A 14,228-nucleotide genomic window follows, 5' to 3' on the forward strand; every position below is an offset into this window, starting at 1 on the left:
AAATGCTGGCAGGGGCTCCTGGGAATTGTAGTCCATGGACATCTGGAGGGCCGCAGTTTGACTACCCCTGACTTAAACAGTATACTTTGTTCTTTTTCACAAGGTGTTTCCTCTCTTCTCCGGTAACCGGGTATCGTAACAGATGTGTGACCACTGAATTTAATTTCCAGTGCAGGATGTACAGCTCGAAATAAAGATGGAAAAGAGGGACACTGCTGGACACAAATCAGGAGAAAAAGTCCTTTTTGGAACTTTTTGGAACTATCCTCAGCTTCTGATTGGGCCAGCCCCACAACAAGAACTCGGTGAGTGGCCAAACTTGTGGGGGGGGCTACAAGAGCAGGAAGGCCTGATGTCGGGGACGTGCCCCCTTCCCAAATGGAGACATCCACACTGTCGGGATACTGAGACATTCCTGGTTTTTTCCAAGGGAGCAAGTGAGGCCAGAGAGCTGTCTAAAAGAGAGCGGGTGAAACAGAGTCCACCCAGAGTGCTTCATATGGAAGCTCAGCAGAACGGTTTTGATCTGGATGACTCTGCGAAGGTGAAGGAAGAGATTGTAGCTGGAGATGCTGCCAGCTTACAATCCTAGCCGGAATGTGAGTTTGTGCCTTGTAGAAAGAAGAAGAAGAAGAAGAAGAGTTGGTTCTTATATGCCGCTTTTCCCTACCCAAAGGAGGCTCAAAGCGGCTTACAGTCGCCTTCCCATTCCTCTCCCCACAACAGACACCCTGTGGGGTGGGTGAGGCTGAGAGAGCCCTGATATTCCTGCCCGGTCAGAACAGTTTTATCAGTGCCGTGGAGAGCCCAAGGTCACCCAGCTGGCTGCACGTGGGGGAGTGCAGAATCGAACCTGGCATGCCAGATTAGAAGTCCGCACTCCTAACCACTACACCAAACTGACGATGTTTGCTTTGAGAATCTGCATGTTTCCTTACCCACTTGCTTTAGTACTTGGCATGCTAAACCAACACACCCTTGTGGTATCGGCCTCAGGAGACCTCCCCCACGAGAGACAGGGGCTGAATTTTTTCCCATGTTGGTGACGTCCAAAGGTGAGAGAGGTCACAAAAGTTTCTGAACCCTCCCCTGCAGTCTGATGTAATCTGGTGATCTCTTTCTGGGAAGCTTTTTGCCCTTATTGATCTTCTGATGAGGAAAATTAGATACTACTCCGAAGAGCATAGTCTGGAATGACTGTTATACAGTCATGCGCTTAAGAGATGTTAGCTGTAGATCAGGAGTAGTCAACCTGTGGTCCTCCAGATGTCCATGGACTACAATGCCCATGAGCTCCTGCCAGCAAACGCTGGCAGGGGCTCATGGAAATTGTAGTCCATAGACATCTGGAGGACCACAGGTTGACTATCCCTGCTGTAGATGACTAAGACTGACAAACTGAGTACTGGCTAAGATTTTGTCTGGACCTGTTCGTCGTCTTTTTGGGAGGTTGGGCTTCGTATGGACATGAAGGAGCATCTGGGTCCTTTCCACATAGTTCCCCCCCCCCCCCAAGATAGTTCATAGTGCTTCTTGTCTATGGGTCTCCTCACTTTTTTTGTACGCCTTACACGATTCTTTCTTTGTTCTAGCAGTCAGTGTGAAAATGAATGAAAGTGAAGCAAGTCATCCACTAGAAAGAAGAGAACAAGTGGTATTCAATGGAGAGTCAGTGGAAGAAGATGCCGATACACCTGTAAATCAGCACGTCACCCATCCGGGGGAAATATCGAGAGGAGCCCTTCTTTATGTGGAAGGATCGGATTGTGCAAGACGCTTCCACCAGAGTTTGGACAGTTTGAACTGTCAGAAAGTAGACCCAGGAGACAAGTTGTACAAATGTTCTTTCTGCGGGGAAAATTTCAAACAGCGGTCCTACTTCACCAGGCACGAGAGGACTCACACGGGAGAAAAACCCTACAAATGCACGGTGTGCGAGAAAAGCTTCAGCCAGCGATCCCACATCATTACTCACGAGAGAACCCACACGGGAGAGAAACCGTACAGGTGTTCAGACTGCGGGAAAAGCTTCAACCGCAGGGCCAACCTCATGGCCCACGAGAGAACCCACACGGGGGAGAAACCATACGAATGTTCAGACTGCGGCAAACGTTTCAGCCAAAGCTCGTGGCTGATGGCGCATAAAATAATCCACACCGGGGAGAAGCCCTACAAGTGCCAGGACTGTGGGAAATGCTTCAATCACCGGTCAAGCCTCATTAAACACGAGCGGTCCCATTCGGAAGAGAAGCCTTACGCTTGCCCCGACTGTGGGAAGTCTTTCAACGAGAGCTCCAAGCTGATCAAGCATCAGAGAATTCACACGGGAGAGAAACCATATAAATGCCCCCGGTGTGGAAAAAGCTTCTGCTTCAGGTCCAGCCTCAGTCAACACGAGAGGACGCACACGGGGGAGAAGCCATACGAATGCCGCGACTGTGGGAAAAGCTTCAGGCAGAAGTCACACCTGATCCGGCACGAGAGGACGCACACGGGGGAGAAGCCCTACAACTGCTTGGACTGCCGGAAAAGCTTCAGCCGGAGCTCGGCGCTCATCGAACACAAACGGATCCACACGGGGGAGAGGCCGTACAAGTGCTCGCACTGTGGGAAGAGTTTCAACCAGCGCTCCTACAGCATCATCCACGAGAGAAGCCACACAGGGGAGAAGCCGTTTAAATGCTTAGACTGTGGGGAAAGCTTCAACCAAAGGTCACATCTCGGGATACACGAGCGGACTCACGCCAGCGAAAGACTTTAACGTTCCCTGTTTTTGGCGGGAATCCGTCAGATAAGAGCGCTGAACTTTCAATCGAATTTACAGCCCTGACACTAGCTAGAAACAGAGTGGGAAAGGTTCTGGGCCTGTATTCAAATCCCCGCTCTGCTGTGGAAAGCTCATTGTGGGCCTATCAGTCTCTCTCAGCCTTCCCTGCCATTCAGGGTTGTGGTTGGAATAAAATAGAGACGGGAGAAGGATATTGTAAGCGGCTTTGGATTCCCATTGGGGGGAAAAGTGGGATATAAATGAAAGGAATATCATTGAGCCTGGACAGGCACGGTAGCATTTTAAACCCTGGTTTAAGCTTTTGTGTTTATCTGTTGCATTTTTATTCCGCCCACTCTTCGAGGAACTCAGGATTTCTGTGTACACTTCTGACTCCCTTCAAGAATGCGTACTCAACATGTTGATGTAGTATAGGGAAGACTCATTTAGTGAAATGTTGCTGTGTGCTGTCAAATGTCTGGAGGACATTGAGGCATCCAGTCATGTTTCAGGGCAGAATGTCCCCTATATGGGACCTATGGGTGTCATAAGACCTGCCAGTCCTCTGCCTGATTTTTTCAGAAAGTGAGTCCACTGTAAGCCACAGCTGCTTATTGGCCCCTTCCCCCTCCCTCCCTCCAGATTATTTTTCTTCCTTTTTATTCTTCCTTTTCTTTCCCTCTTCCCCCTCAGGGTTTCTTTCACTTTCTTTACGTTTTCTTTGCGTAACGTAAGTTTGTTTCTAGCAGTTTGGAAACAGACAAGCTTCTGAAGTTTCCACAGGCATTGACCACATGCTCCAAAAATATTTTTCAGACATGTGGGCTAGCAACGTACTTTAAACAAATAAGAAGAAATCCGTGGAATATTAGCTCTCTGCTTAGAACCACAGTCCCTACTTTTAAGAAACGGCTACAGAAATGTTTTGATAATTTGAATGAAAGGTTATAAGCATCTACACTTGACCTTAAGCCCCAGTTGCCTCTCCACCTCCTGGAAATACACAGCCTTAGATGTCATCCTTCATCTGAAAAAAATGCGGCTACTCAAACTCTGACATGTCTGCTGGTTGTTAAATGAGAAATATGGAGGATATTTTCAGTCACTTTTGATCACTTTTTGCAATTTGTGTTTTATATATAATCTAACCAAATGGGGCCCCAGAGGGTCTGGACCAGGGGTAGTCAAACTGCGGCCTTCCAGATGTCCATGGACTACAATTCCCAGGAGCCCCCTGCCAGCGTTTCGCTGGCAGGGGGCTCCTGGGAATTGTAGTCCATGGACATCTGGAGGGCCGCAGTTTGACTACCCCTGGACTTTCCTTTTTGCCTACTTGCCAAAATGCCTGCGTTTGTCAAGCTCGAATTATCTGGAGGGTAACAGAAATGTTTTTAGTTCAATTTTTGCTTCAGCAACTCTTTGGAGATTATATTTTCATTCAAATTTTGCTTCAGCAATTCCCTGGAAATTTTTATATTCTAAATGTGGCCGCACTTTCAGTTGCTCTGCTATACCAATGCTACGTTACTATGCCTGCAAGTAGCCAATAAAAAATGGGCAGTTCTCAAGAGAAAAAAAACCCACATAGGGTTGCCTTCTAAAATTTATATATATATAACAATTCAGTAATTTAAACATTGCTGTGGAAAGTGGCCTAAAACATCATGCGGGGTCTTTGAATCAAAACTTTAAAAAAATCTGTTAGATTAAAACCCATTTTTAGGATATGGTCTTTCGAGAATCAAAGCTCCTTTTGCCAGTGCTTTGTGTATTGAACTGCAGACCAACACACTTGTCCTCTGAAACCATCCCCACACCTGCGTATCTACCATGTCTTCCTGCTTGTTGGAGAACTTTGTGGAGCATCTTTTGGATCTCACACCTGGCTCTCATTGTTGCCCCCCCTCATGCAAACAGAGAGTGATGCTGGGAGTTATGGCTGCCAATTCTGGCTACAGAAACTCATGGAGATTTCAGAGCAGTACCTGGCTAGGGCAGCACAAGGGTAAGCAAGGGCTCTCAGCAGGGAAGCAGTTCCATAGTTAGAAACCCTAGGCATTTTCTCATCAAGCATCTTGGGGGGTTTTCAAAACCCACTTTGTTTGCAGACTCATCCTCTGATGAGCCAGCGTGTTGTCCTGGTTAAGAGTGGTGGACTCCAAGGAGAACTGGGTTTGATTCCCCACTCCTCCACTTGGGTGACTTTGGGCCAGTCACAGTTCTCTCAGAGCTCTGTCAGCCCCACCTCCCTCACAGGTTGTCTGTTGTGGGGAGAGGAAGGGAAGGTGATCATAAGTAGTAAGGCGGGGTATGAAAAACAACTCTTCTTCTAGCAAGGTGACCTCGGCATAATCTCCTTGGTTGTGCAGCCCATCAGTCAGTGACTGCAGAGATCCTGGATTTCCCCCAGTTATAAAATTCAGCGCCACCAGTATGTATGTATGTATGTATGTATGTATGTATGTCTTATTCATCGGAATTTGTTTATTTCTTGACACTTCATTCACCACAGCACTTTGTGTTGGCGCTAACATCTGTTCTCTGTGATTTTAATAGTTTTATATATTTGTATCTGTTTTATTGTGTATTTTTATACTTATTACTGTTTATTAACTGGTTGTACACCACCGCGAGACGGCAAAGCCCAGGGGCAGTATAAAAATCTCTAAATAAAATTAATTTATTGTCTGCCTTTCCCCCTGGAACTAACAAGCAAAGACTACTGTTAGCTTGTAGCAATTTTAATGTATTTATGTGGGTTTTTTTACTAGTTTTATGTATAATGTTGTATGCCACCCCGAGATGACAGGCTCAAGAGGGGCAGCCTATAAATCTTCTATATATAATAAAGTATAATGAACTTTAAATGGTTTAATTGCTATAAACCAATGCAATCCAAAGCATGATCCATCTAATATGCAATCCATAAGGACAAGGATCTGCAGAAATTTGAAAAATGAACTGTTTGAACAAAGCCTACAACACAACGTATTAAACACGACAGTTTAGAAGTAACTCGACTCTTATTCCCTTCCTCCTGTTTGAGGAAACATAGTAAAACATTTCTGGTATTTATGTTCTGCAAACAGAAGGAACGAATAATCCAAACCCAACGAAAGGCAATCTTGCCCTTCACGCACGGAACGCAGGTGTACAGGATGAACCTGTTCTACCGGAAGGCTTATTTATTATTTGAGCTTCAGGTGTTTTACAGGAGGGGCAAGTGAAAGTCCCTCTGGGCATCGTGCGGCCCCCACCAATGCATACATCCCTAACAAGGTGAAATCTGGTTCCGTACTGGATTTGGTATTATAGAAACTGCCCTGTCAAAAAGTCCACTCTGATTGGGAGAACACAGAACCCAAGGGATTCCACAGCTTTACGAAACAACAGTGATTTGGCCAAGATAAGATCCCCTAGGGCAGCGGTCCGCAACCTTTTTAAGGCTGCAGACTGGTGACGGTGGGGAGGGCGATTGTCCGGCCGCGAATGCGCAATACGCATGCGCGGCCACGAATGCACATTCGTGGCCCTACTTCCCTCCCCCCCCACCACAAATTGGCTTTTGCGGCCAATTTGCTTGCGGCCTGGGAAGTTTCTTACTGGGGGGGGGGGGGCGGGGAGAGGGAGCCGTGGCCCGGTGACAGGGCCTTTAAGGCCCGGAACCGGGCCGTGGCCCTGTGGTTGGGGACTACCGCCCTCGGGCACGGCCTCCCTCCTTGCGCTTCTAACGTTAGCAAAACTACCTTGGTTCCCTGCATTTTTTTTTCACATAAAGAAAATGTATAGAGAAGCAATACAATGGCATTTTGCACAAGAAGCAAAATAGTCCCCGTGGTTCAGTGGTAGAATATCTGCTTTGTGTATACAATTATACAATTATCTAAATGTTTCATTTCCCCCAACTCTTCTACTATATTAACCTCTCTTACAGAGTTATTACTCAGCAACTCTTTGATCACTCAAGATATACTGCTGAAATGCTGGAGTAGCCTTTCTCAATTTTTTGACCATTGAGAACCCCCTGAAACATTCTTCAGGCTTCCAGAAACGCCAGAAATGATGCAATTATGCAGAATATGGTTGGGAAGCAGAGCTGTGGACACACCCACCTGGAGCCCCTCCCCTTCCCACCCTCTCCAGGCTCATCATTGGCCGTTTTGGGAGGGAGTGGGCGGGCCACATGACCATATATGACACATATTTTAAAAGGTATAAAAATTAATTAACCCCCATCCATTCAGGAATCCCTCCCAAGAAACCCTGGTTAAGAAAGCCTGATAAAGCTACCTCGTTAATTATAAGCTGTGTGCAAAAATAATATTGGATTCATAAAACGGCATGTTTTTCAATGCTGTGCAATACACTGTCTAAACATAGTTTCACGTTATCTCTGGTCAATAGGCCAAGTGTCCTTTTGTACATCTTGCATAAAAATACATTAGGATTAAAAAAAACTGTATTGATAAAATTTTAAACCTAAAGTTCAAATGTGTAAAGGGACTTGCTATTCATAGAATGTTAAAGACAAATAAAACCAGACTATTCTCCACAAACATTATTTTAATCATAAAATGTGTGCCTAATTGTCTGCTGGTAGAATTTACCAGGGAGAAACATAATACATGAACTTCAAGGATGGTTTAGTGGGCCACTCTGCTAGGAAAGTACTGTAAATTCCTTTATTGTTATTTCATGCCCACTTCTGAAAGGAAAGGGGCCATTGCTGGTCTTCTTCCTCAGAGGAGATTAATACAAATTAATTCCTCAGCCCCTCTCCCCTCAACCACCTCATAGCACATGCTCCACATGAAGACCTTACTGTTAAAAGGTCAAGGTATCCCCTGTGCAAGCACCGAGTCATGTCCGACCCTTGGGGTGACGCCCTCCAGCGTTTTCATGGCTGACTCAATACGGGGTGGTTTGCCATTCCTTTCCCCAGTCATGACCGTTTACCCCCCAGCAAGCTGGGTGCTCATTTTACCGACCTCGGAAGGATGGAAGGCTGAGTCAACCTTGAGCCGGCTGCTGGGACTGAACTCCCAGCCTCATGGGCAAAGCTTTCAGACAGCTGCCTTACCACTCTGCGCCACAAGAGGCTCTCTTACCTTACTGTTAGGTGAAACTATATTATAGATTCTGGCCTACTCTGTGCTAAGACGCTATTTAATATTTATACCCCACTTTTATCCTCAATGGAGTTCCAACGTGGATTCTCCCCTCTTCCAGTTTATCCTCCTAACAGGAACCTTGTGAAGTAAGGTTAGATTGAAAGAGTGAGTAACCCAAGGCTATAGAGCAGGGGTAGTCAAACTGTGGCCCTCCAGATGTCCATGGACTACAATTCCCAGAAGCCCCTGCCAGCGAATGCTGGCAGGGGCTTCTGGGAATTGTAGTCCATGGACATCTGGAGGGCCGCAATTTGACTACCCCTGCTATAGAGCAACTAACCCAAGGTCTTTCTTCAGAGAGTGAGAATTTGAACCAGGGTCCAGTCTCTCTTTTAATCAGTACACAATGTCGGCTGTGAAGTCCTTTGTCCTTTGTGCTATTTAGTAAAACACGAGACGTTTTTCTTTCCTCTGTGGATTCTTTCATGACAAGTCAGATTAGACTTCTGAACAAAGCTTTCTCCGCAGGCAGAGCACGGATAGGGTTTCTCTCCCGTGTGAATTCTCTCATGCACAGCAAGGTGGGCTTTACGGCCGAAACTTTTACCACAGACTGAGCACGCTAGCGGTTCGGCCCCTGTGTGACCCCTCTTGTGAGTAATAAGATGTATCTTGCAGCCGAAGCTTTCATCACAGAAAGGGCATTCATAGGGTTTCTCTTGTGTGTGCATCTTTTCATGCCTGATGAAGTAAGCCTGGCGATTGAAGTGTTTGCCACAGAAGTAGCACATATATGGTTTTCCTTCTTTATGAACTCTGGCATGCTGGCTATACTGAGATCTTTGGCTGAAGCTTTCCCCACAGGTTGAACACGTATACGGTTTGACTCCTGTGTGAATTCTCTCGTGCACAATAAGGTTTGATCTCTGACTGAAACGGCTACCACAGGTGGAGCATCTGTATGTTTCTTCTTGCGAATGGGCTCCGTTGTGCTTAAATAGTTGCGTTTTACAACTGAAGCTTTTACTGCAGACGGAGCATTTATACTGCTTCTTTGGAGAATGATTTTTTTCGTGTCTCATGACAGACGATTTCTGATTGAAGTTTTTACCACAGAGCGAGCATGAATATGGGTTTTCTCCTGTATGAATCAGCTTGTGAGTTCTAAGGACTGACCTATTACCAAAGGTTTTTCCACAGACTGAGCAAATATACGGATTTTCATCTCCCTGCATATTTTCACCTCTAAAGCTGGTGTGAAAAATGGAGGGTACACATGGACTTTCTTTCATATGAATCCTCCTGTGTGTAACCACACTCGATTTATGCCTAAAACATTTCCCACATGCTGAGCATTTGTATGGTTTCTCGCCAGTGTGAATCCGCTCGTGGACATGAAGCTGTGAGATTTTACCAAAACTTTTCCCACAAACTGAGCATGGGTATGGTTTTTCACCTCTGTGACTTCTTTCATGACTAGCAAGATGCGAACTCTGGCTGAAGCTTTTTCCACAGGCCGAGCATGTAAACGGTTTCTCTCCTGTATGGTTTCTTCTGTGGACAATAAGGTAAGTTTTCCAACTGAAGCGCTTTCCACAGTCTGAGCATTTATATGGCTTCTCTCCAGTGTGGATTCTTGTGTGTTCCTCAAGATGGTATCTTCTATTGAAGTTTTTACCACAGACTAAGCACCTGTGCTGTTTTACACATGTGTGGCTTTTTTCATGCTCAACAAGGTTTGACCTTCGACCGAAACGTCTCTCGCACACTAAGCATTTATGTGGTTTCTCCTCTGTGTGGGATTTTTCATGGGCCAGGAGGAGGAATTTCTGACAGAAAGTTTCTTCACAGTGCGAACACTGATGAAGTGCATCTTCCACACATTTTCTTTTACGGTCACCAAGGTTGGAAGCCCATGTGTGATGTTTCCCAAAGACTTTTTGCATTTTAGCTTCCTTGACTTCTTTGCCTGCTCCTCTATTAAATAAAAGTGTTCTCATACTATTCCTGAGGGAATTTTCCTGTCTTTTCTCTTCACACTTATCTGCCATCTTGGGATGCTGAAAGATACCGTCAGGTCCAATAAACATCTCATTTGATTCCGCTTGAGTAGCGTCTTCCGGCCGGAGATTGTCTTCATCTTTTACAAACCCAGTGCCTATTGGGACAAACAAAAATCTATAACCTAAGGAATGCATCACATATAAACTACTGGGATATTTTAACATCAGGATTCAAACTATACAGGAACATACGGATTAGTACACAGACATGAAACCTTACAAGAAAGTTAACCTTCAACAGTCTTGCAGATTTTTAAAAAATGCTTTGGCAGCAGAGGCGTTTGCTGGCAGGGGCTCATGGGAATTGTAGTCCATGAACATCTGGAGGACCACAGGTTGACTACCCCTGCTCTAGAAGACCAAGAGTTTGATTTCCGCTATAAGCTTACCTGGACCATAGCTGAGTCGTTCGGGTGCAACAAGCAGATCCTGGCTGGGAAGGGATGTGGAGCAAACTGTCAAAGGGTAGGGTCAAAGGGCTCTGTTTTCTGAAGAAGTGTGTATGCACATGAAAGCTTACACGGGATGCAAACGTCGTTCTGTTGCTTCTGATCCACCGGGCTGCCCATGTGAAATTCTCTTCACCAATTATGCTAAGCTAGTTCATGAGTGGACATCTGCCAGTTTTGTTACGGTATTCCTAGTTATAGTAAGGTGACCAGATTGTCCCACTTTTAGAGGGACATCTGGGGGCACCTGGCAAATTGTACTTATATTGCAAGTAAAAATATATATATTACAATACTATTTTTGCATTCTATGCGTTCTATGAAAATTTTTGTTGCTCCATATGGACCAAATATTTAATCAAGAACCCTCCCCCCCAGTCAATGGTGTCCCACTTTACCAATGTTAAAATCTGGTCACCTTAGGTTATAGTGGAATAGAAAACCCTAAATCCTGGTTCAGTGTGTGTGTCGTGGAACTTATTAATAAACAATAAAATCAGAGTCCAGGGGCACCTTTATGACCAACAAAGATTTATTCAAGGCGTGAGCTTTCGAGTGCAAGCACGTTTCCTCAGACTATGAACTGGCCATCATAATAGTAGGAATATGTAAGCAAATATATAAGTAAGCTGTGTCACTATGTAACAAGATTAACTTTTGCTTATATATTCCTATTGTCATGATGGCCAGTTCATAGTCTGACGAAGATTGCTTGCACTCGAAAGCTCACGCCTTGAATAAATCTTTGTTGCTCTTAAAGGTGCCCTTGGACTCTGATTTTATTGTGCTACTTCAGACCAACACAGCTGCCCATTTGAATCTATTATTAATAAACAGTAAGGCCCAAAAGGCGCAAAACAACCCACTGCCATAGAAGCACACAGCACCGCCGGGAGAAGAATCTCTCCGCATCCTGGAAAAGTAGCCCGTTTAGGGTGCCGGGAAGCCAAGTGACGAATGCATGCGCCTTCGGAGATGTTCTCTGCCACTTGGATGCCCCCAGCCTCAATGCACGGATGTCGGTGGCCAGAGCTCTTCTCTCTGAATCAGACCACTGCTCGGTTCAAGTCAGTCCCGTCTGAGACCCGAAACGCATCCTAGAAAAGCCCCGCCCGTCCTACCTACCCCAGCCCTGCTCACCTGCAACATGGCCGGATGAGCTGCTCGCCCGGCCGCACTTCCGCCTGCGTCCTCCGCCAGCGCTGGCCGCTGAGTCCGGCGCCCGCAGCTCCTTGGCCCAAGCTCGCCCCGCCGCCTCTCCTTGGCGCAGCGAGTGCGCTTTTGCGCCGCGTCTTCCTTTGCGGCCGCGCTGGGCATGGCGGGGATGCAGCCCCCGAGCTGGCCGGCCAAAGTCAGCCGCGGGAGGAGCCTTGCTGGCGGCGGCCCCGGGGGAGCGGGGAGGGTTTTGTGGCCGGGGGGCGAGGAAGGCACTCTGGGCGCGCTCAGGAAGGCGCGCTCCCGCTACCACTCTCCTTTGTCTTGCGCTGCTTTTTTTTGAAAGGCGACAAAGGGGACATATTTCCCGCTTTGACCACTGGCCTGTTTAAATACCCATACTACTTATACTGCGATACATGCTACGAACTAAAACGGCCTCAGCCTCCCAACCCCCAAAAAGAAGAGCATGATCCTCATTTTCTTAAAAACAACCCAAATGAAAGAAAGAAAGAAAGAAAGAAAGAAAGAAAGAAAGAAAGAAAGAAAGAAAGAGTTTTTTATACCCTGCTTTTCACTACCTGAAGGAATCTCAAAACGACTTAAAACCACCTTCCCCCCCTTCTCTCCACAACAGACACTCGAGCGGGTGGGGCTGAGAGAGCTCTAACAGAACTGTGACTAGCCCTGGCTGCTTCTGGAGGAGCGGGGCATCAAACCTGGCTCTCCAGATTAGAAGTCGCTGCTCTTAACCACGACACCAACTCTTAACCACTACTTCAGGAAAGGGCATGTCCTTTAAAAGGAGGACATCTGGTAAACCCCCCCCCCTCTTTTCTGTTCTATGTTGTGACATGATACCAGCGTTCTAGGGATGTATCCGGAAAAATAATATTTCAGCAATTTACAAAAGATTTAATTTACACCATCCTTGATCTCTAATCTGGAGAACCAGGTTTGATTCCTCACTCTTCCACATGCAGCCACCTTGAGCTGATCAGAGTTCTTGTAGACCTGTTACCTAAGAGCAGTTCTGTCAGAGCTCTCAGCCCCACCTACCTCACAGGGTGCCTGTTGTGGGGAGAGGGAAGGTGACTGTAAGATGCTTTGGGAATCCTTCAGGTAGTGAATGGCGGGGTATAACAAAAAGGCCTTTAATTATTATATTTGATTGTGTGACCTCCTTCCCCTTTTTCTCTCTCTAGAAGAGGAGGGATCTTTCTAGGCTCTATGGCGTCTTCTTATGCCCTTCTGAATTTGCGGGTGTCAATTGTCTTAAAAAGCAGGACCCCTGTCACAATGCAGTCCCATGCCAAAGTCGCTCCACGTCAAGGGTGATCAGGCTGTAGCTCTCCAGATGTCCATGTGTTGGCAGGGGCTCATGGGAACTGGAGTCCATGGATATCTGGAGAGCCACAGTTTGACCACCCCTGTGTCTAGGTCATGCCCATTGAATTCTAGAGTAGTAACTCTAGATCCGACTGCACTGTAAAGGAGAAACCAAAACCAATCTAATCCACGACACAGGGTGCAGGCGTAGTCAACCTGTGGTCCTCCAGATGTTCATGGACTACAATTCCCATGAGCCCCTGCCAGCAAATGCTGGCAGGGGCTCATGGGAATTGTAGTCCATGAACATCTGGAGGACCACAGGTTGACTACCCCTGCACTAAATAACACGCTTTTAGACCACTTTGGAGCTGGATTTCGCTGTGTGATAAGATCCATTAGCAAACAGTCACTGAAAAGGATTGAAACTGCATTAACATATGTGAAAGTTACAGGGCTCTCTGTTACTCTCTGGGATGCCATCATCCAGTCCTAATTTCTATGGCTATATTTATTTGTAATGTTGCCCCCCTCCCCAGCTGGCTTGCTGGGAGGGGCAGCCATATAAATCTATTATTGAACAAACAGAATGTAGGGGAAATGATGTCATAATGCAATTCTGCTTAAGAGCGTAAGAGCCCTGTTGGGTCAGGCCAGGGTCCATCTAGTCCAGCCTCCTGCCTCACACAAGGGCCAGCCAGTTCCTCTGGAGGGCCAAGAACAGGGCAGAGAGGCCGAGGCCTTCCCCTGATAAGAACCCTAAAAGATCCCTGCTGGGTCAGACCAGTAGAGAGATGTGGTGCTGTCCAGGAAGAGGATGGCCATCTGGGAAGCAGCAGGACACCTGTGCTGGAGCAGTGAAGATACCTCTGTAAGTTCTCTCATTTTAAAATGTTTTGCTAGTGGCACATGTTTCCACACACACTCCACCTCCAAAGTAATCTCTTTTAACGGTGCGCTAATACTGCTAAATTCCCCCCCCCCCCCCCGAGAAGAAATTGCCTGGATGTTTGAAGGGCGTACTCCAACTACAGGGGGGGGAGGGACTTTTAAAGGCTACTGCAGTGGTTCTCAATCTGGGGTCAGGACCCCTTTGGGGGTCGAATGACCCTTTCACAAAGGTCGTTGCAGGGCAAGCAGCTTGGCCAGGGTGGGCGCCGTCCACACAACAGCCTTGCGGGGTAGATCGAGATCGAGCATTCGTCTGTCTGGAGCAGCGGAAAAGAGCAAGATCAACATGGTGGGACAAGAGGCAGAACTGAACCGAGAAACCCCAGGGGAAAAAACAATTTATATACAATCATGAGCGATGGATCTTCATGCCATTTGGTCAATTTCGGTTTAATGTCTGTGA

At 46.6% G+C, this 14,228-nt stretch overlaps 1 protein-coding gene across 1 annotated transcript; it reads right to left on the reverse strand.

The window, feature by feature from the left end:
* Window positions 1–8,173: 8,173 nt before the first annotated feature.
* Window positions 8,174–11,877, reverse strand: LOC143834306 (uncharacterized). Its single transcript, XM_077331025.1, has 2 exons — window positions 11,531–11,877; window positions 8,174–10,036 (listed from the first exon to the last, which is right to left on the reverse strand). The coding sequence occupies exon 2, from the start codon at window positions 9,966–9,968 to the stop codon at window positions 8,316–8,318; it is 1,653 nt and encodes a 550-aa protein (XP_077187140.1). The 5' UTR covers window positions 9,969–10,036; window positions 11,531–11,877; the 3' UTR covers window positions 8,174–8,315.
* Between the last annotated feature and the right edge of the window lie 2,351 nt (window positions 11,878–14,228).

Source organism: Paroedura picta, chromosome 3, assembly GCF_049243985.1.
Source record: "Paroedura picta isolate Pp20150507F chromosome 3, Ppicta_v3.0, whole genome shotgun sequence".
NCBI classification, from domain to species: domain Eukaryota; kingdom Metazoa; phylum Chordata; class Lepidosauria; order Squamata; family Gekkonidae; genus Paroedura; species Paroedura picta.

Excerpts from the sequence above, each read along its gene's own strand:
- LOC143834306 (XM_077331025.1), bottom strand. The coding sequence starts at position 9,968 with ATGTTTATTGGACCTGACGGTATCTTTCAGCATCCCAAGATGGCAGAT.